The following is a 21,361-nucleotide window of genomic DNA, read 5'->3' as shown; positions in this document are numbered from 1 at the left end:
TCCAAGGTGAGGAACCAGACCAAGTGCAGCCCAAAGATCCCTTATGATGAAAACGACCATTGGAAACAGTGGTTCTGCTCGCCCGTACATGAGGTCCCACCCTGGAGCCAGGCCTGGGGGTGGGGCACGTTGGGGAGCCCCTGGTGGCCGGGCTTTAACCCACAGAGCCCGACCGGGCTCAGCCCGAAAAGAGCCCATGGGTTCCAGCTAGAAATAGTCGGACTCGGGGCATGCTGTGGTGGCGCAGGGGGTTAGCACGCAGCACGTTTGGAGGCCTTAGTCCTGGAAACGGACGTTGAGGGTTCGACGACCCTTGCCGCATGTCTTCCCCCCTCTCCTCGCCCTCCTTCCTGTCTGCCTGCTGTCACAAAAATACGAGCCACTAGCGCCGCAAAAACTCTTCGGACTCACTGCAGTGCATGGCTCTGGTTCTGGAGCCAGTCTCCTTGAAAGGGGTTGGATGTTCTCCCACCCTGGAGTTGCCCCTTGTGAGAGGCGCTGGGCAGGAGTGGGCTGACTTGTTGCCTCCCGTCTTGGTGCCTGTACGTTGGGGGGAACAAGAGGACAGCCTCTCCCTCTACCTACGGGTTTGGGTTGGGTTCTGACTGTTTACCCAGCCTTTTTAAGTCCTTGGAGGGGGTACTGGAGAGTGCCCCTCCTGGGAACTGCCTTGTTATACTGGAGGGGTTTTCTCTGCAGGGTCTCTGGGCTCCCTTAGAGAAAGGGTGAGAAGCCCAGAAATCCAGGAGTCATTGATGTTTGTACATATATCCAGGGTTTCCCCCAGCGCATTATAAGCCCCCTGACCTCCTACATCGAGGTAGGAGTCCAGATTAAACCCCACCGTGTTGCTCTGCTGTGCAGCTCTATGTGAACTGCAGGTATAACATGTAGTTGTGCTTGAAGAGGAGCGTTGAGTGAGCAGTGAGAAGGATTTATCTGTGTAAACCAAGAATTATGTCTGGCATTTCCATCTGAACACGCTGCCCAGCGTGGCTCTGTGTCTGCACTGTAAAACAGGGGTCACCAACACGGGGTCCGCGGGCCCCCGGTCGCCCGAGGGGACATTGTCAGTCGCCCTCGGAGCAAGTTCTAAAAATAGCCATTGTCATTAGAGATTATTTAATTTAATTTAATCTTTTTACAATGAAGTAATAACATTTGTTTATATTTAGAGTTTGAAAAAAGGAAATGATAAAAACGTTTAAAATAAATTGCTTTATGTGTAAAACTCTTTCCTACGATTAAAGTTCAGAACTGCACAGACGCCTGCAGGATTTTATCGGAGGGCAGCAGCGCCTGCAGCTGTACGGCTGAACAAACTCTGTAAACCTTGGGATTTTCCTTTAAGTGATAAAGAAAAGAGTCATTTCTGGATTTTTTATTATTTAACTTTATTTACTATTAACAAAATTGTGGAGAAAAAAAAAAGATCTTTTGTGAAAAAACATCACAACAGCACAAGATGCGCTACGTAGAAGCATGAGGGTGAGCACCCAAAGCTTAAATGTTATTGGTCACTTTACTTTTGTTTAGTTGGCACTTTTTCTGATACGTTATATAAATATATAACTATTTTTAAATAGTTATTGAGGAAATAAATAAAACAAAATGGGATATATTATTCTTAGATCATACATACATGTTTTATATTGAAGAATAAAAACAGTGTAAATTTCTTCTCACTCCTTTTTGAACAAATTCAGAAGCTAAAATTATTTATTCTTAAGCTGCAAAACTGTTTTTTGTGCATACATGTTTAATAAATGTGTTCCTGCTTCTTTAAATTAATTTGTTCAAAATTTCACTTTCACTGCATCAAGATATCGACTGTAACAGCTGAAGAAACCAATCTTGGGTCAACTGGAGCAGTGATCCCAACCCTGGTCCTCAGAGCCCAAAGTCCTGCAGGCTTTAGGACTTTCCCTGTAGCCACATAAATGATTCAATGATTAAAACTCCTCAGCAGAACCTGATGGCCTGCAGAGGAGCTGATGCAATCATTGCAATCAAGTTGTTAGAGCAAAGTCACATTCAAGTCATGGAGGATGTTGAACTCTGAGGATCAAGGTTGGGGATCTCTGAACTAGAACCGTCCATAACCCTCACTGTGAGTTTGGTGATCTGTTCATCTTCTGCTTCCTCTTCTTTTGTTTAAATAACATAAAGACGATGAATCAAACCATTAATCAGTGCAGCCATAAAAATGGCTACAATAATCAGAACGGCTCCAATAATCAGTCCAACATGTTTGTTTCTGCTTCCATCTTCTTTTCTTTCCTCCTCGTTTTCTGTAAAACAGAATCAGAGCTGAAGGTCAGAATCCATTTCTCTTCATCTGCTGCTCTCAGACCAGCTGCTTTCTGCAGCAGCTTTAGAAAACAAACATCTGGTCTGACAGGTTCACTGCAGAACCAGAACCACATCTGGCCTTAAAGGGATATTCCCCCTTAGATTAGCCACAGCCCCCACAGAGACTCTAAAGACATTTTCACCTTTAAGAAGATTCACTGATCTGAACATTAAAACACTTTATGCAGCTTCCTTCTTTCACTGGAATATAGAAACCATGAAAACTCACCTGGAGGAGGCGCTACATCCAGGAAGACGATCCAGATGGGGTCAGAGGTCAAAGCGCGTCTCTTCCTGCCGGTTGCTTCTCTCTGGAAAACTCGACACTCGTATTTTCCCGAGTCGCTGGTCGTCACGTTGCTCAGAAGCAAAGACACGTCTCCGTCCTTCATCCGTCTATCCTGCAGCTCCACCCGGTTCCTAAAAGATGGATGCTGGTTCTCTGGGTCAGGCTGCTCATCTCTGAACAGGAGGACATATTCTGGTTCCAGGTCCGGTTGGGTCCACTTCACAAACACAACAGGTTTGTTGTTGGGGAGTCGGCATGGCAGAGAGACGCTCTGTCCAGGAACAGCTGAGATGTTTTTATGAACTACAGGACAGAGAAAACAGAGCAGAAAGGTCAGAGGTCAAAGTGAAGCGGTCCACTTCCACAGCAGCAGCAGAGACCAAGGAGAGACACTGGACTCTGACCTGGACTGGAACAACAGATCTGGACCTTAAAACAAGAACTGTTGTTAGAATCAGAAATAATCTGCTTCAAATTATCTAACAAGGATTCTTGTTATTTGTTGATGAATGTATTTTATTCAGTTATTCAAACTTTTCTGTTGGTTTAATCCTTTTATGATTTAATATATTTTAATCATCATAATGAATGAACACAAACACAAGGCTGACATGTAGAGTTAAACTGTTTCTGCTTGAGTTTCTACTTCCTGTCAACAGAGTTGAGGAAACTGTCATTAGTTTCCTCAAACTGAGGTTTGAGACTGACAGTCTTCAGGTGGAGATATTTTCCATTCTTGCTTGATGCTCAACTTCAGTTGATAACTGTCTGAGGTTTCCATTATTGCATTTTGCTCTTCATAATGTGCCAAACATGTGCAGGTCTGGACTGCAGACAGGCCAGTCTGGTACCTGGATTCTTTTATGAACAAGCCGTGTTGTTGTAACGGGAAAATGCAGCTTAGCATTGTCTGTCTGGACTAAGCAGAGATGTCACTAAAATAAGACAGTCCTTTTCCTCCTCTGGAGAACAAATCAAGTCAGAAGTTTGTTGTCTCAGTCAGAGAGACAGACTGACTTCAGACCAACAGACAGTTACCTCAGCCCGTCAGCCAATGAGGCGCTGCAGAGTGAGGTAGTCTGTGGAGATGATCCTGTAATTAGCAGATACTAAAATGCAAATGAGCCTTTCTTCTGTATAGATGAAGTAAAGTAATTATATGGTAATATTTGTTACAGAGTGATGTCTGTTTTTAATGCAGTGCTGCCTAAGGGGTTGAAGGTCAAGAGTATTCAGTGTTGCTTTGCAGCCTTGCTGTTTACTTGCAGAGATTTCTCCAGATTCTCTGAATCTTTTTCACAATATTATGAACTGCAGATGATAGAATCCCTAAATTATTGCTAATTTACATGGAGAAACATTGTTCCTAAACAGTGGGAAGATTTGCTCATGCAGCTCTTCAGAAAGTTATGAACCTCGCCCCACCTTAAATGTTAATAATTGACTATTTGGGGGAATGTCCCTTTATACCCAGTCGTGACACTAACAAATGTTTTCTCATCATTCCTAAACTTTCCAGTCTTTTCTTGGCCTGTCCTAAATTTTTTTGGATCGTGTTCCAGGAATCAAATTCAAAATGAGATTATTTGCAAAAACACAACAAAGTTTATTTGTCTAAACATCAAATGTCTTCTCTTTATTGTGTTTTCCTTTGATTATAAGTTTAAAAAGATTAGAGAATCATCAGATTTTTATTTTATTTATGACTTATGCAATATCCAAACTTTATTAGAATTGGGGGTTATACTATTAACACAAAATGGTCCAATAAACATATTTTCTTTATAAATCTCATGCAGCTTCATGAAGTGTTTTGGTGTTTGGACACGACAAAGACGAGGCTCTATAGCAGGGAGCAGGAGACACAGATGAGGTTAAACACAGGATGGATTAATGAGTTGAAACCAATCAGGGTTTCTGACACACAACACAGAGACTAAAGAAACCAATAAATACAAACAAAAACCCACATCCTGATCAGTCTGCAGAGCCACTAAACTGTAAAAATCTCCAGACAACTTATTGCTATCAATCAGTTTTAGATTCGGTCAGCTTACTTTATTTACTAATAAACTAATATATATGATTTACTTACAAATCAAATAGCAAATCATACACATCCATGCACACACACTTTCAAAAGTAAAAACAAATCAAATAACCTTTCACATGTAATGGTGCTCAAGGCTCCACATGTCATATTCTAAACAAAGTAGAAAAATATAATCAACATAATCACTTTCACTGTAACTCTTAAACCTTTCGAGACTAAATTCTCACTTACAATGTTTTCTTACATAATCTTTTTTGTTTTCTTTTCTTTTTAGCAGAACTCGACCCCATTACCCATCTGGCTTCACATTTTACCACAATCATTCATTCATTCTCTTCTAATAAACCTCATAAAAACTCTTAACTTTTCTGCTGTAACTATTCTTTTTTTTTTTTGAACAAAGACTTTATTTTATCAGATCAATATTCAAAATCAATGATTAATACAATAAGTCAGAAACAACAATTTCCAATACAACCAGACAAACAGTTGAACAACAACAACCAAACAAGTCGGCGAGCTGAAGATCAAGGATTTTTTACATGGGGGATGAAATAAAAGAAAAATCTTTCTCGAGTGACTTTTGTCTTTATTATAACGGAGATATGTGTTAAATCTACATATAAAATATGTGCCTGTGTGTTTACATTTATCTTACTTACTACAATATTAATTGGAAATATGTCTTCAAAGGGTTCCATCTTTTCTTAAATAAGTCAGTGGACAAGTTTAATTTTGCTGTTATTTTCTCCATCGTATAAACGTTCACTAGTTTCTCTTTCCATTGATTTACAGTAGGGGGTAAAAGTTTATACCAACATACTGTTATCATTTTTTTGGCTACGAGAACAAGGATTCCAAACAAGTACTGTTCTTCTTTACTTAAATTATTTGGGGGAATTCCCAGAACAAAGATCCGGGGGTTCCAATCAATATAAGTGTGCAAAATATTTGAAATTTCCTCTCTAATTCCCTCCCAAAATTTCTTAATCTTTGGGCAATCCCAAAAGACATGAGTGTGATCTCCAACTAGTCCGCACTGTCTCCAGCACAAATTTGATTTAGCTTGATCAAATTTGGAAATAATATATGGAGTTTTGAAATATCTAACGATTATTTTCCAATAAAATTCTTTCCATGTTGGACTGTTAGTTTACGTCCAGTTGCACACACTTGCTCCCACTCTTCATCTTCAATCACAACATTCATTTCTAGTTCCCATCTTTCTTTTATCCCAGGAGATCCCGTCGACAGACATGATTGTAAGCATTTGTATAAATTCGACACAGTATTATTAGATTTTTTTTCTTTGGTGATCTTTATAAAGAATAATTCTAAATCAGTAGGTCGTGACTTAAGAAGGGACCATTCGGTGTGGGACATCAGGTAACTTCGCAACTGTAAATATCTATAAAAATCAGATGTGCTCAATCCGTACTTCTCCTTAATCTGGCTAAAAGATTTCAGAATCTCCCCTTCAAACAAGTCATCAATAAAAATTAAGTTCTTGCTTTGCCAGGTTCGAAATCCTGGATCTTGTCGCCCTGGTTTAAAGTCTATTATATCCAAAATTTTTGTAGCTCTGGATATAGATTGAGGAGCTTTCATATTTTTTCTAATCATGTTTAAAGTCTTTTGAGTGCTTTTCATCCATAAATTTGTAATTTTGTACTTATGCCAGATTTCAGTCGAGCAGAATACAAGGGCCTGTAAAGAAAGTTTAGGGCTTGCGCTCTGTTCCAATGTCAGCCATGTTGTTTCTTTGTTCTGTGTTAGCCAGCCTACACTTGCATGTAGTTGTGATGCCCAGTAATATAATTTTAAGTTTGGTACATTAAGACCTCCATAAGGTTTACCACTGGTCAATTGAGTAAGTTTTATTCTGGCCTTTCTCTTCTGCCAAATAAATGTAGAAATCATTTTTTGCATTTTATTTAATTTTGTCGTTGGAATCCAAATAGGAAGGGCCATAAACAAATACAACAATCTAGGGAGAATATTCATTCTGATTGATTCAATCCTTCCAAAAAAGGAAAGCGGTAAAATATCCCATCTATCTAAGTCTTTTTGAATTTGGTCCAATAGCTTCCCAAAATTTGCCTTATATAATTTGGAAACATCCGTGGTAATATTGATTCCCAAATATCGAAATCCGTCAGGTGACCAGTTGAAATTCACTGATTTGGATAGTTCTGCGGGCCAGGAGCCTCTTAGCATCATGGCCTCTGACTTTGATTCATTAACTTTATATCCTGAGACCACACCAAAGTCCTTCAAACATTTTAAAATATTTGGTATAGAAGTTATTGGGTCTCTTATATACAGAATGACGTCATCAGCATACAGTGATAGTTTGTGAGTCCTGATTTTATCTGGTATGCCTAGAACTGATGAGTCTGTTCTTATTAATTCTGCTAGTGGTTCTATACTGATAGCAAACAGGATCGGTGAAAGGCAGCAACCCTGACGAGTTCCTCTTTTTAAGGGGAAACTTTCTGACATATAACCATATGTTATATGGTTATATATAACATAGCACATATGGTGCTGTTTGGAGTACAGCACCCCAAACCAACTGATAAAGTTTTCATTAAAGCCCATCTTCAATAGAACCTGCTTCAGGAACAACCAATCCACCCGATCGAATGCCTTCTCGGCGTCTAGGCCGAGAAGCATGGATGTGTGAGGGCTTTGTTGTCCAATTGAAATTATATTTAGGGTACGTCTGATATTATTTATTCCGAGTCTATTGGGAATAAAGCCTGTCTGATCAGGATTGATAAGTTTATTAATAATCTTTTGTAGTCTTTTGGCCAAGATGGCACTTAAAATCTTAACGTCAATACACAGCAGACTTATTGGTCTGTACGAGGCGCATTGTGTGGGGTCTTTACCTTCTTTGTATATGACCGAGATAATTGCTTCTGCCCATGTTTTAGGTGGATCTTTGGAACCTAGAGCATAATTAAACACTCTGTATAAGAGTGGGATAAGCTCAGCCTGAAAGCATTTATAGAATTCTCCTGGAAATCCGTCCGCTCCAGGTGATTTATTATTTTTAAGCTTTCCTATAACAGATTTTATCTCTTCTTCGGTAATTGTCCCCACTAATGATTTAGCCTCCTCCTCGTCAAGTTTATTAAGATTAATTCGTTGCAAAAATTGCCTAATTTTATTTAATTGTAACTATTCTCAGCGCTGCGTTAACTTTACAGAAAACCGACTGTTTTTCAACTAGACAACTGAACACCTGAACAAGCATGATAACTTCAGAAATATTATTTCATTTAACCAGAATTTTATTCAGTATTTTTAGTTTCATTCAGTAAATAATTTCATACATTCTTAGCAATAACAATATATCTGAAGCAAATGACAATAGAGACTAACCTGTATCTGTAAATGCAGATCCCAATGTAAAAAGGCAAAGAAACATGAAAAACAAGAAAGCGTCCATCTCTTACAAGTGGAGGATAAAAATGACAGACAGAGACATTTAGACAGGCCTTTATAAGGCAAGAGAGAGGAGGGACAGGGCAAAGAACTTCCTCATCTGTTGCACCTCCCCTTAGGTAGATCGCTCCACCTTTTTCAGACATGTAACCGTAGGGTTACATCTCACCACCACCAACAGCAGCAACAGAGTCACCAGGCATTAAATCCAGTTTGACTTCATTCTCTTTACAAACAGACAAAGATCTGATATGTGACTGAAAGAGTTTTTGCACAATTGAGGTGACTTTACTTCATTTTATATCGACGTGTGAATTAGAGAAAAGTTTTAATAAGATATAATTTACCAACATAATTTTATTCCTCATTTCCTGGAACTGATCAGGCTGATTAGAAGCAGATTTTTTTTCTTCTATCGAAAAATACATGAAATGTTAAACCTGAAGTTAAAAATCTACACGGTGCTAATAGTTATTTATAACGCCTGATGTATTAATTAAATTTCACAGAGGTAAAACAGAGACTCACCTCGCTTGGAGCTGAAGCTTCTAACACAGAGACAGAATCAGCTTTCAGTTCCCAAAGCTTAAAGCCACACCTCACATTACCATTGGATGATGTTTACTGCAGACAAACGGCTCTGAAACCTGAAACCAGCTCATGCTGACCGTGTCTTACTGCAGGCATTTGTTAAACATTTCCTGCCTACAAAGGCTGAACATATTTACAGTTTTTCTTTATAGCTTTCATGCAGTCATGTGGTAACAGTTATCACATAAACTTATACAGCGGCCAAAGTTACATATTTCATTTACTAAAGGCACCAACTGTACCAAAAACATTTAAAACATGAAACAAAAGCAAATATTTCTTCCAAAAATAAAAGTTTGTAACCAGGAGAGTGAAATCTTGTAATTAATCATTAAACAACAGAAACATTTTTATTGCTTGTCAGTGAAGGCTGGAAGTTTTCATGGTGACGGAGAGAAAAACAGACAAGTGAACAGAAAATTAAACCATAAAAGTTCATTATTTCTAGATAAAGGAGCAGAAACAGAAACTTTACATTCAAGTTCTTTTGATGATCTTAGTTTCCTTTAACTTTTGGACGGAATCATGAAAAAAAATCCTAATTCATTTGACTTTTTATTTAACACTTAATCAGTTAGCATTCCTGATCCAACAAGTCAGAAGTTACAGTTTGATTTAGTGATTATATTTGTACAAAAGAAAACAATCCTCATCATTTCAATACTTCAAGGAAAAACAGACAGAATTAGTGCAAGACTTCAACCTCACATTCATCAGAGAACAAATCCTCCAGGCTGACATTAAGGCCAAGATCAAGATGGACACAGCAGAAGAATTATAACATAGAAAACATTCATATTTGCTAAGTTGAGCAAATTGTGTCTCCAGTTGATAATAAATTAAGAGCCATTTGGGAGCCGTGGGACAAAATCCGTCTCTCTGAAAAGAGTCAAACTTTCCATCACTGTAGCAGAGTTATAAGTCTATGGGATTATCTCAAGAGTTATAAAATAATATATATTTTAAAATAAAACAACTAAAAGTCAGACAGCTTCATACATCTGTAACAAACAAAGGAGGCAAACAAAAAAAAATCCTGAATTCTTTGTTTAATAATGAGACAAAAAAGAGATAAAAACACACAATTATATTTCATTGATTATGGATCCTAAGAAACTATTGTAAAGAGCATACCATTTTTAATAATAAATAAGATCAAATAAAACTAAAGATGAATAAAAATAAATGAGAATTACAGAAGTTCAGGTAAAATACCATCTTCACACATCAGTAAAACATCTTAGTTTGTTTTTGTTTGTCAGCAAAATGAATTGTTCTGCTGTACTTTCTGTTAACACAAGACATTTACACTGAAACAACCCAACAAGCTTCACATTCTGCTGAGAGTAAAATCACCAGCCCTGCAGCTGTGAGGAAACTGACAGACTTTATTCTTCTTCTCTCTGGTTGTTCCCTTCAACATGACTGTTCAAACTGACATAAACTGATCCACTCTCTAAACAAACAAAGCTTTTATCTCTCAGATAAAAATTTCCCTTCGACAGCTTCAATAATAGAGCCGACTGTGAAACTGACACCAGCAGAAGTTGAGGGAGCAAGAAAAGCTGCAAATTTCTCTATTCTTGTAAAAGATTATAGGGAATAACCTTTAATTTCCTAATATGAGAGATTCTACACTAATTTATCTGCATAGAAAATAATATTAAATACTTTATTTAATAATAATTATTCCTCCTCTCACCAGTACATAAAATGGCTGGATGTCTTATACACAGGGAAACAGGAGAAAAAAAACCCAGAAATCTTGAATTCTTGATCCCTTGAAAACTTTAACAATAAAATAAATATAGATTATAGATTAGATGTAAACGGTTTGGTCTGCATGAGGAGAATCTGACCTGCTGACCTTAGAGGACAGGATGGAGTATAAAGGTGGAGCAGCTCAGAGGAAACCAGGCAGGAATTTAAAAACAAGACGAGGATTTTAAAATTAATCCTAAAATGCACTGATAAAAAAAATGGCCCTGGAAAATTACACATTAATTATTTTGAGACCAATATATTAAAATAACTTTAAGTTTGTAAACTTCGAAGGAAAATTTGAATGAAAAGTATTTTTGAATCTAATTTAACTCATGAATAATTTATTCATAATTTACAGAGTGAAAATCTAGAAACATAAATATTAACTCAGTTTGTTTATTACTAAAGAAACTTTAATCAACAAACCTTAGATCAGCTCATCCATAATTTATTCAACATTTAATTAAAACACTTTGAGAATTAGTTAATAATAATTGATCAAAATCATAAACAAAGAACCAACATAGAGTTTATTATCTGTATTTAACATTAACGGTTTCTGTAAATTATCATCTTTTTAATTCAGTTGTTTGATTGAAACTCTTAATAGCTAAAATAAGGTTTATCTTTTTTAGATTATAGTTTATAATATTTACATACAAAGAGCAGAAATTAATGAGACATTCAGGTGAATCAAGAGAAAAACTTGATTGATCTGCTGAGCTGAAGCAGAAGTTTGTTGTTGGAAGGTTTTTTACATCCTTTTCCAAAATGCAAATTTTCCTGTAAAGCAAAACTGTATTTAAATTACAGACCAGCTGCTCATTGATCTGCTGCTGACTGTTACATACCCCCCCTTTTTTATGAGGAGGGGAGTAACACGACAGCCACAATCATTCGACAGAGTCCAGGTGAACGTTGTAAAAAAGAGGGATTTATTGATATGAAAATCCCGGAAGGCTCACACAAACTGTGGGGGAGAAAGGGGCGGTTAGGGGGGTGCCAAATCATAGAAAATAATAAAACAAAACAGGGCCTAACTACCGTCTGAACTAAAGAAACAAAAAGAAAACAAAAACCCTGCTTATTTTATCTAACAAAAGTTTCCACCAAAACTTTACATGGGTGGCACCCACCTCCTTACCTAGTGTATCTAACAGAAAAACACCTACGTGATGAAATGTACAGGGTACCCCAAACTTACCTCGCCCTCTAACTCCCACCACAAACCTTCACACAAAGAGCAACAAGACATGCGTCAGGTAACAAAGCCAGCCGGGCGCTCTCTCCAGCTGGGCTGCTTAAATAAGGCCTCCCTGCATGCTGATTGGCCCATAGTTGAAGAGGATCAATCAGAGGAGATTGACACCAGCTTTCCCTAGTACCTGTAAAGAAACAAAGGGGGAGGGGAAAAAGAAACAAACAGCCTGCCAGGCATGTAACACCCCCACCCTTATAAGTTCAAACAGAAATGTTTGGAATACTCAAGGTAAGAGAAAACAAGCTCAAAAAGCACGTGACAAAGCATCTGCCAATACATTCTCAGACCCCTTTTTATGGCAGATCTTCAGGTTGTACTCCTGAATGATCAAAGCCCACCGCATGAGTCTTTGATTTTGATTGTACATCCTGGAAAGAAAGACAAGGGGGTTATGGTCTGTGAAGACAGTGATCGGTTCCACACTTAAGCCAAGGTAAGCTTCAAAATGCTGTAATGCCAAAAGTAGTGCAAGCGCTTCCTTCTCAATGGTAGAATATCTACCTTGATGAAGATTAAACTTTCTTGAGAAGTAGCTTACAGGATGTTCTATGCCGTCTTTGTCATCCTGCAAAAGGACAGCTCCTACCCCAACAGCACTGGCATCTATGTCCAGTTTAAATGGCAAACTAAAATTTGGGGCGGAAAGAACAGGAGAACACGAGAGCAATCCTTTTAGATGTTCAAAAGCATGCTGACATTCATCAGACCAAGTAAAAGGTGTAGAAGGGCTGGTCAAATTTGTTAAAGGAGCAGCTACTGTAGAAAAGTTTTTACAAAAGCGACGGTAGAATCCTGCCATCCCCAGGAATCGACGGAGCTCCCTCCTGCTCGAAGGAATAGGAAAGTCAGAAATCACTTTGACTTTCGCATCCACAGGACACACCTTTCCTCCCCCAACCTGTTGGCCCAGATAGACAATGGTACCTTTACCAAACTCGCACTTTGAAAGATTGAGCGTCAGCGAGGCAGCTGAAAGACGTTTGAAAACCTCAAGCAAAACAGAAAGATGGGTAGACCAGTCATTTGAATATATCACAATGTCATCTAAATATACCCGGCAGTTTGGCACTTCTCCCAGTACTTTATTGACAAGCCTTTGAAATGTAGCCGGTGCGTTACATAGCCCAAAGGGCATCACTGTGTACTGAAGAAAACAGTCTGGTGTAACAAAAGCTGAGATATCCGAGGCCTGCTTGGTTAGCGGTACTTGCCAATACCCTTTCAGCATGTCAAGTTTAGTGACATATTTTGCTGGTCCGATTTCATCAATACAGTCTTCAATGAGGGGTAACGGGTGTGCATCAAGGACGGTGACAGCATTCACCTTACGAAAGTCTGTGCAGAACCTTAGACTCCCATCAGCCTTCATGTCTAATAGACATGGAGAACTCCATGGGCTGCAACTCTGAATGGCGAGTCCATTATTAACAAGGTACTCTACTTCCTTTTTCATGATCTCCCTCTTTGTGGCATTGACACGGTATGCTCTCTGCTTTATAGGTGCAGGATTGGAAAGAACAATGTCATGAGACACCACATTAGTCCTGGTAGGAACATCCCCAAACAGACATTGGAAGTCTGATATGAGTTTTGTGATGTCCTCCACTTGGTCACCTGCTAAATGTGACAAATAGTCAGGCAGTTTAGCCAGTATTTCACTATTACTAAGCCTTGCAACTTGTGGAGGATCTTTGCGTGTTACCATATCCTCCTCAGCTGACTTTGACACACAGGTTACATGGGAAATAGCTTCAACCCGATTCTGGGTTGATTGGTTGGTCTCTCTTGAATGATATGGTTTTATCATATTGACATGACAGAGCCTGGTCTTGCGGCGGCGATCAGGAGTATGAATAATGTAGTTTGTTTCACTAAGTTTCTTTTCTACCACATATGGTCCAGAGAACTTTGTTTCTAGAGAAGAGCCAGGGACAGGCAGCAAGATCAAAACCTTTTCACCAGGGTTGAACTCACGAGTGACTGCTTTCTGATCATAACGTTGTTTCATTTTGACCTGCTTTGAAGCCAAGGCTTTCTGCGCAAGTGCGCAAGCTGCCTGAAGGCGCTCTCTCATCTTTGAAACATACTCTGGAATACTTTTTACAGAGTGAGAGGGTGAGATTAGTTGGTCTTTAAGGACATTTAGAGGTCCCCTAACCTCATGTCCAAACACAAGTCCAGCGGGGCTACACCCTAAAGTGTCCTGCACTGTTCCACACACGGCAAACAATAGAAATGGGATACCATCATCCCAGTCTTTCTCAGTATCCATACAGTATTTTCTCAGCATCGCTTTTAATGTCTGGTGAAACCTTTCAAGTGCACCTTGGCTTTCAGGGTGGTAAGAGCTTGAGGTGACATGCTCTACACCCAACTGTTTTAGTGCCTGGGCAAAGGTTCTAGACTTAAAGTTTGTGCCCTGGTCCGTTTGGACAACTTTGGGAAGACCAAACACTGAGAAAAACTTTACCAGAGCTTTGGTAATCATGGGAGCTGTGATCCTCCGCAGGGGCACGGCCTCAGGAAACCTGGTGGAAGCACACATTATAGTCAAGATGAACTGGTTTCCATTTCTAGACTTTGGCAAAGGCCCCACACAATCTACAATCACCCTTCCAAATGGATCATCCACAACTAGAATTGGGGACAAAGGAGCAGGAGGTATAACCTGGTTTGGCTTGCCTGCAACTTGGCAAACATGGCAAGTACGACAATAAAGCGAAACATCAGATTTGAGACCTGGCCAAAAGAAGTGTTTGAGAACTTTGTTATAAGTTTTATTTATACCCAGATGCCCCGACAGTGGGTGATCGTGTGCTAATGCAAGCACCTGCATGCGGTACCTTGTTGGCACAACCACCTGATATATGGTACTCCAGTCTTCCAAGTTTTCACCAGCCCAGCGTCGCAACAGGAGACCATCATCAACCATATATGCCACCTTCTTCCCCTGGGCTTCCTCCTGGGTAAGAACAGAAGAATGACATTTTAACAAAGTCATGTCCTGCTTCTGAGCAGCGATGAATTCCTCCCTGGAAGCTGGTAATTCCATCATCTCCGGACCTGGAAGAGGAAATACATTTTTAGATTTGTTGAGTTCCGTCTCTGATCCGGCCGATTGAGTCTGCTCTGTAGCAAGAAAAGAGTCAGACAAATCAAGACTGTATTTCTTGGACTGGGCCCGTGTAACCACACAAGCAGGAAAAATGTCAGGCATTGGTTCAAAGACCACACTTGTATCAGGTGTGTCCAACACCTCAGGCACAGGCAATACCTTTCCACCTGCCAAGTCATTTCCTAGAATGAGATCAATCCCCTTTATGGGCAAGGTGGGAAGAACAGCAACCCTGCAAAAACCACTCACAAGAGATTAGTTAAGGTGGATATTATGCAGTGGTGCAGATACAAAGGTCATTCCAATACCTTGAACAACCACTCTGGACTGACAAGATGACATGATAGGTAAGGACAAAATACCCTCCCTAATGATTGTCTGGGAACCACCTGTGTCCCTCAGGATTTTGACTTGTCGGCCATCCTTTGGATCCCCTGTTAAAGAAACAAGACCCTGGGTAATAAAAGGTATGAAACAGGGATCTAGTTCATTCTCATCTTTAGCAGTTTGGTTGCTGGAGTGTGACACATTTTTAAGCAACCCAACACCTTTTGTCTGTGTTGCCAAAGTCTTGCTCTTTAATGAAAGGCAGTCAGCAATGACATGGCCTTTTTTATGACAGTAAAAACACTCCCTTACCTCTCGTGGAGAAAGGGACTGCTGCTTAGCCTTAGCTTCTGACTGAGCAGGGTCAAGTTTTTGTTGACGAATGTTCAAAACTTTATCTGCACGAGGTACAGACACAAATACATTCTTGTGGGTCAGCATGAACTCATCAGCGACAATGGCTGCTTTAGACAAAGAGGCCACCTTTTGCTCATTCAAGAAAACCACCAGTCTCTCCGGCAATGTGTTCTTGAAGTCTTCCAACAGAATTAGTTGGCGGAGGGATTCAAAGTCACTTTTAACCTCACTTGCAGCACACCATTTATCAAAAAGTAGTCCCTTCTCACGTGCAAACTCCACATAGGTCTGGCCACTAGACCTCTTATGGTTCCTGAATTTTTGCCTGTAAGCTTCAGGTACAAGTTCATAAGCACGTAGGATTGACTTTTTCAGTACCTCATACTTCATGCCCTCCTCAGCTGACAGTGACGAAACAACCTCCTGCGCTACCTATGAGCTTGCACTGCAATAGAACAGCCCACACCTCCTTTGGCCACTCCAGTGCCACAGCAATCCTCTCAAATGCATTGAAGTAAGAGTCCACTTCTGACTCCCTAAACACAGGCACCAAAGTAATATTCTTGCTGACATCAAACTTGTTTTTGTCCGACACCACCTGTGGAGAATCAGAGTACACAGATGAATGAGGAGGCGCGTTGCCACATGAAAGTCTCAGAGCTTCTACCTCCAGCTGTTTAAGCTTAATCTCTTTTTCAGCTTCAATTTCCAACTTGCGCATTTCAAGTTTGAAATCAAACTCAGCTTTTCTTACCAACTCCCTCTCCTGTGCCTCCAACTGTAGGCGAGCCAGCCGAACCTTGAGTCTGACATTACCACTGGAGCCACTGAGCTCTGGTGACACTGGATCGAACCGTGGTAAAGTCGCAGGGGGTGCCTGTGGCTCTGCCGACCCCCTTGATGGCGTTGCCATTACAGCAACACCTTCATCTTTTGAAGGAGGGAGTTCTAAATCAACAGAAGGAACATCACAAACATCTACATCCATTTTACTTGGGTCCACCAGGACTTTAATCTCAACCAGTTTTTGAACAACAATGTTCTTAATTTCAGCTTTTGAAAAGTGTTTTTTCACTGAAATATCAAAATGCTCAGCCAGACATAACAAGTCGTCCTTACGACACAATTCCAGCTGTACATGGCTAGGAGCCTGTACAAAATCCTCTAAGCTGAAGCTCATTTCTAAACAGACACAAGGATCTCTCAAATTATTATGGATGTCTACAGCTCAGGGAAAAGAGATATCCCGGACGAGCCCCCACTTGTTACATACCCCCCCCTTTTTATGAGGAGGGGAGTAACACGACAGCCACAATCATTCGACAGAGTCCAGGTGAACGTTGTAAAAAAGAGGGATTTATTGATATGAAAATCCCAGAAGGCTCACACAAACTGTGGGGGAGAAAGGGGCGGTTAGGGGGGTGCCAAATCATAGAAAATAATAAAACAAAACAGGGCCTAACTACCGTCTGAACTAAAGAAACAAAAAGAAAACAAAAACCCTGCTTATTTTATCTAACAAAAGTTTCCACCAAAACTTTACATGGGTGGCACCCACCTCCTTACCTAGTGTATCTAACAGAAAAACACCTACGTGATGAAATGTACAGGGTACCCCAAACTTACCTCGCCCTCTAACTCCCACCACAAACCTTCACACAAAGAGCAACAAGACATGCGTCAGGTAACAAAGCCAGCCGGGCGCTCTCTCCAGCTGGGCTGCTTAAATAAGGCCTCCCTGCATGCTGATTGGCCCATAGTTGAAGAGGATCAATCAGAGGAGATTGACACCAGCTTTCCCTAGTACCTGTAAAGAAACAAAGGGGGAGGGGAAAAAGAAACAAACAGCCTGCCAGGCATGTAACACTGACTTTTATCAGTTTGTTCTAAGTTGTTGTAAATCTGCTGTAGATGAAAATTGAGCCTAAAGTCAGGAACACAAAGTATTTCTAAAAGAAGTTTAATAAGTAACGAGTAAATTAATATCTAACAAAATGATTCACTAGCAGCAGCTTGTTACACAGCCAACATTTATTTCTGAACATTTATTTTATTTATTTCTCTACTATCAGAAGGTTCAGTTAAACATTTCTGCTTAGGTTCCTCATTTTCATTTACAGTCTCTGGTTTGATCATTTCAAGCAACACAACTTTTAATTTCATTGAGGTTTTATTTTTCTGAAAGTGATAAATGAGTTGAAGTTTCTTCATGTAAAAGCAGGGAGACGGAGGGAAATCAGTCTCAGGTGAGTCTCAGGAGAGGTTTAGTCGTTTCTCCACCAGCGAGTTGAAATAAGTTTTGTAGGAAGTTTTATTTAACCTTTCAGCTTTCAGCTGCAGACTGGCTGCACAGCAAACATTTTTCACACCGAAACAACCCAACAGGTATGTGTTTAGAGAAACACCTCTAAGGTGTTTAGAGAAATACCTTAGAGGTGTTTCTTTAAACACCTCTAAGGTATTTCTTTAAACATATTGGAGGAAACATGAGGTCATGTTGGTAGGATCTCTGTAGGACTGAGATCAGGGCTTTGTGGAGAACAAAAAGATGAACTTATTGTTGTTAAGAGGAGTGGCCTCAATAAGTGCAGGCCTCTGAATCAGGGCCCTGATGCATCAGAGGCCTGAACTCATTAATCACATTGACATCTTGAACTAGGAACTGATTAAAAATCTTAAAATCTGATGCAGTCATGATGCAGACCACCTTGTTTATTTTGTTCTGGTTTCTTATCTTTATTGTAGCTTCATGTTATTTGTGTTTTGTGTTTTATTGGTGATGTTTGTTTTATCCTCTGAGCTTTTTCTTTTGTGGTGTCTGTGGAGTCGGACGCTGCAGACGGAGTCAGAGCTGAGCTGAATCGTTGTTTCAGTTCAGTGTTTCAGCCTATTCAGAGCTGCTTTTGGACTATAATAATTGAAACATTGACACATCATCAAAATCATTGATACTCATCAAATATGTTGGTCAGTGTTTAATTTATTATGCTTAGAAATCATCTCTAAACAGGTTGGCTTTAGTCTAGATTTAAAGAAATTGTGTTTCAGTCAAAATAAATGAAATAAAATATTTGAAGTTATTATTGTAGCAGTTCTTCCTGCAGCAAAACAGTCCCACAGCAAGATGCTGCCAACACTGTACTTCACAGTTAGCATGGTATTAGCATCCCAGTTTTTCCTCCAAATGTAACTTTGGTCAAACATTTCCACTTCATCAGACAACAGAAAGTTTGTGTTTCTAAGTTTTGGTTGAAACTGTTTTCCTGAGGCTCCTGCCTTTACCTCGTCTGGTTTTCATCAGTGACCAATAGATGATTTCTCCTCCTGCAGTCACTGAAGTTCACTTAATGCAGAACCATTCATTTGTTCACACAGATGTTTGAAGAAATCTCTGGAAAGAGTAGCAGGATTGAAAATGTAGGAATGCAGTCTGGCAGGTCAAGAGCATCAGCAGCACATTATATCAGTCACAGCAACAAACAACTCAGTGATTCATGCTATGTATTTGTATGTATTATGCCATATAAGGCATTTCCTCATACAGGAAATGCCTTATATAGCATTTCCTGTATGAGTATTCACAGGATTACCAGCTCAGGACAGAACAAGCTTTGTTTATTGCTGTCTGTCAGAACCCTGCATGTTGTTGTGGTTCATTCATCCAAAAGTGATTTAGAATCAGAGAAACATCAATGAAAATTGTCCTTAATTTTGTGTAATAATGACTTAATCTGCTCTTTTCTGGAACATTTTTTATCCACATGAGCAGGAAGGAGAACCTGATAAAAAATCAACATATCATCCTGAGCTCCTCTTGGAAATAACAAGTGTTTGTGTTTTTATAGCTAACTGGTTAAAAGGCCTGTTGTTGTTTTATGTTTTATCACCTCAGTGGGATTCAGATTAAAAAAAGATTCAAATATAAATTCAAAGATACTTTATTGGTCCCAAAGGGTAATTAAATAGATAACATAAATTAAGATACTATAAACTTTCTCATCATAATTTCCACCATGATCTTCACCCATCAGAGAAACCAGTTTTATTCTTTCTCTCTGCTGGTGAACACAGTGATATTATTTGCTTTCTGTTGTCACATTGTTTTCATTTTATAAACATGCTTATGGAAAATAATATGTTTAAACAATGCAGACTCTCTTAAAGTTTTGTCATGACATAAAATTATTTTACTCATTTCCTTCTGTGCAGCCACTACTGCTGGTTCTGAAGCTATGACTCAGTTTTAAGGTTTTCATCCTTTCACTGTATGACTCAATGTTTCTGCCTGCAGGCTGTAGGTGTTTTCCAGCAGCACATCACTTTGTGTTCACTAAAGTGCTTCAGTTGAAGCAAAGTGTTTTCCTTTGTTTCAACTGAAGTCATTGGAATCAGCAGATCTAAAACACATAGTAATGTGCTTTAAAGAGCAAGTTGGGAAACATCACTTAACAAACATCTTTGTTCAGACGCTGGGAAACAATTTCCTACAGTGAAGCTTCCTCACTGAAACGGTTGTAACATTTAGTCTGCAAACTAAATTTCACAAACCTAATGCCTAATATTAGATATGTGACATAAAGTTTGCATTCAAGATTCAGTTCTGTCTTTATGAACAACTCATCTCCAAAAATATTTTCATGTTCATCAGATTTTCCTCATTCATGATGAGACAAAGTCAAACAGCTCATCAGTGGTTTCTCTCTAGTTCCATCCATCCATCCATTTTCTGTTCACCCTTGTCCCTAATGGGGTCGGGAGGGTTGCTGGTGCCTATCTCCAGCTACGTTCCGGGCGAGAGGCGGGGTACACCCTGGACAGGTCGCCAGTCTGTCGCAGGGCAACACAGAGACATACAGGACAAACAACCATGCACACACACACTCACACCTAGGGAGAATTTAGAGAAACCAATTGACCTGACAGTCATGTTTTTGGACTGTGGGAGGAAGCCGGAGAACCCGGAGAGAACCCACGCATGCACAGGGAGAACATGCAAACTCCATGCAGAAAGACCCCGGCCGGGAATCGAACCCAGGACCTTCTTGCTGCAAGGCAACAGTGCTACCAACTGCGCCACTGTGCAGCCTCTTGGTTTCTCTCTAGTTACAGAAGGAAATCATTTTTAATTCAGTCTCTCTTCAGACTAAACAGTTTGACTTTAGTAGAAGCATTTTGTTCTGCAGGTGTTTGTTTAGAAACTTCTTGTTACCTTGAGTTACTCAGCTTACAGGAAATCAAACTACCTGTGAAGAATATAAAAATAAAAGCTCAGCTCTGTTCTGGTTCAGCAGCTTTGCAGATTCATATTTTACTGATAAATAATTTAATCCTGAAAAACTAAACAGTAATTTAAATTCAACATTTTATTTATGTAATGTTTTGGTAGAAAATAATTTTGCATCATTTATTACTCATCGATTAATTCATGATTTACTGTGTGAAGATCTAGAAACATAAATATCAACTCAATCTGCTTATAACTAAACCAACAAACTTTATCATGAATCAATTCATCCATAATTTATTCAATATTTATTTAACATGCACAAAAACTAGAATGTTAAATAAAAATTCAATATTTCTTGCCAGTAATTTCATAAAGTAAACTCTCATTTTGTAGAGATTTGATACACAGAGTAAAAATATTTAGAGCTTTTATTTTTGGAAATGTTTATAACTATGGCTTTCATGCAAAGAAACCTCAAAATCCAGGATCTGAGGAAATGAGAATATGTAATTGGACCAAAAACAGATATTTTGAGCACAAATGTCAGCGTCTGTAAGGTTTGTACATTTCTA

At 39.3% G+C, this 21,361-nt stretch overlaps 4 protein-coding genes across 11 annotated transcripts in view; 3 read left to right on the top strand and 1 right to left on the bottom strand.

Moving 5' to 3' along the window:
* LOC116733095 (oocyte zinc finger protein XlCOF6-like) overlaps positions 1-21,361 on the top strand; it is a 778,765-nt gene that overhangs the window by 526,275 nt on the left and 231,129 nt on the right. The window lies entirely within an intron of this gene.
* Positions 1-21,361, top strand: part of LOC116733104 (gastrula zinc finger protein XlCGF8.2DB-like) — a 570,370-nt gene that overhangs the window by 517,042 nt on the left and 31,967 nt on the right. The gene's annotated exons all lie outside the window — the stretch shown is intronic.
* LOC116733144 (uncharacterized) overlaps positions 1-21,361 on the top strand; it is a 93,406-nt gene that overhangs the window by 47,481 nt on the left and 24,564 nt on the right. The window lies entirely within an intron of this gene.
* The window catches only part of LOC116733103 (immunoglobulin superfamily member 3-like), a 919,724-nt gene that overhangs the window by 893,122 nt on the left and 5,241 nt on the right, over positions 1-21,361 (bottom strand). For 3 of the 4 annotated variants that reach the window (XR_004341939.1, XM_032583812.1, XM_032583811.1), the window contains exon 4: positions 2,582-2,944. Coding sequence is in view for 3 of the 4 variants with exons in the window: in XM_032583812.1 (XP_032439703.1) it covers positions 2,582-2,944 (363 nt within the window). In the remaining variant the exon portion in view is untranslated. Of the gene's footprint in view, positions 1-2,581; positions 2,945-8,084; positions 8,622-21,361 lie in introns of those variants that run through there. The other variant, XM_032583818.1, reaches the window with a different exon arrangement.

This window comes from Xiphophorus hellerii, chromosome 14, assembly GCF_003331165.1.
Source record: "Xiphophorus hellerii strain 12219 chromosome 14, Xiphophorus_hellerii-4.1, whole genome shotgun sequence".
Taxonomy (NCBI): domain Eukaryota; kingdom Metazoa; phylum Chordata; class Actinopteri; order Cyprinodontiformes; family Poeciliidae; genus Xiphophorus; species Xiphophorus hellerii.
The sequence above is the reverse complement of the archived record's forward strand: the minus strand, read 5'-3'. Positions and strand labels throughout refer to the sequence as shown.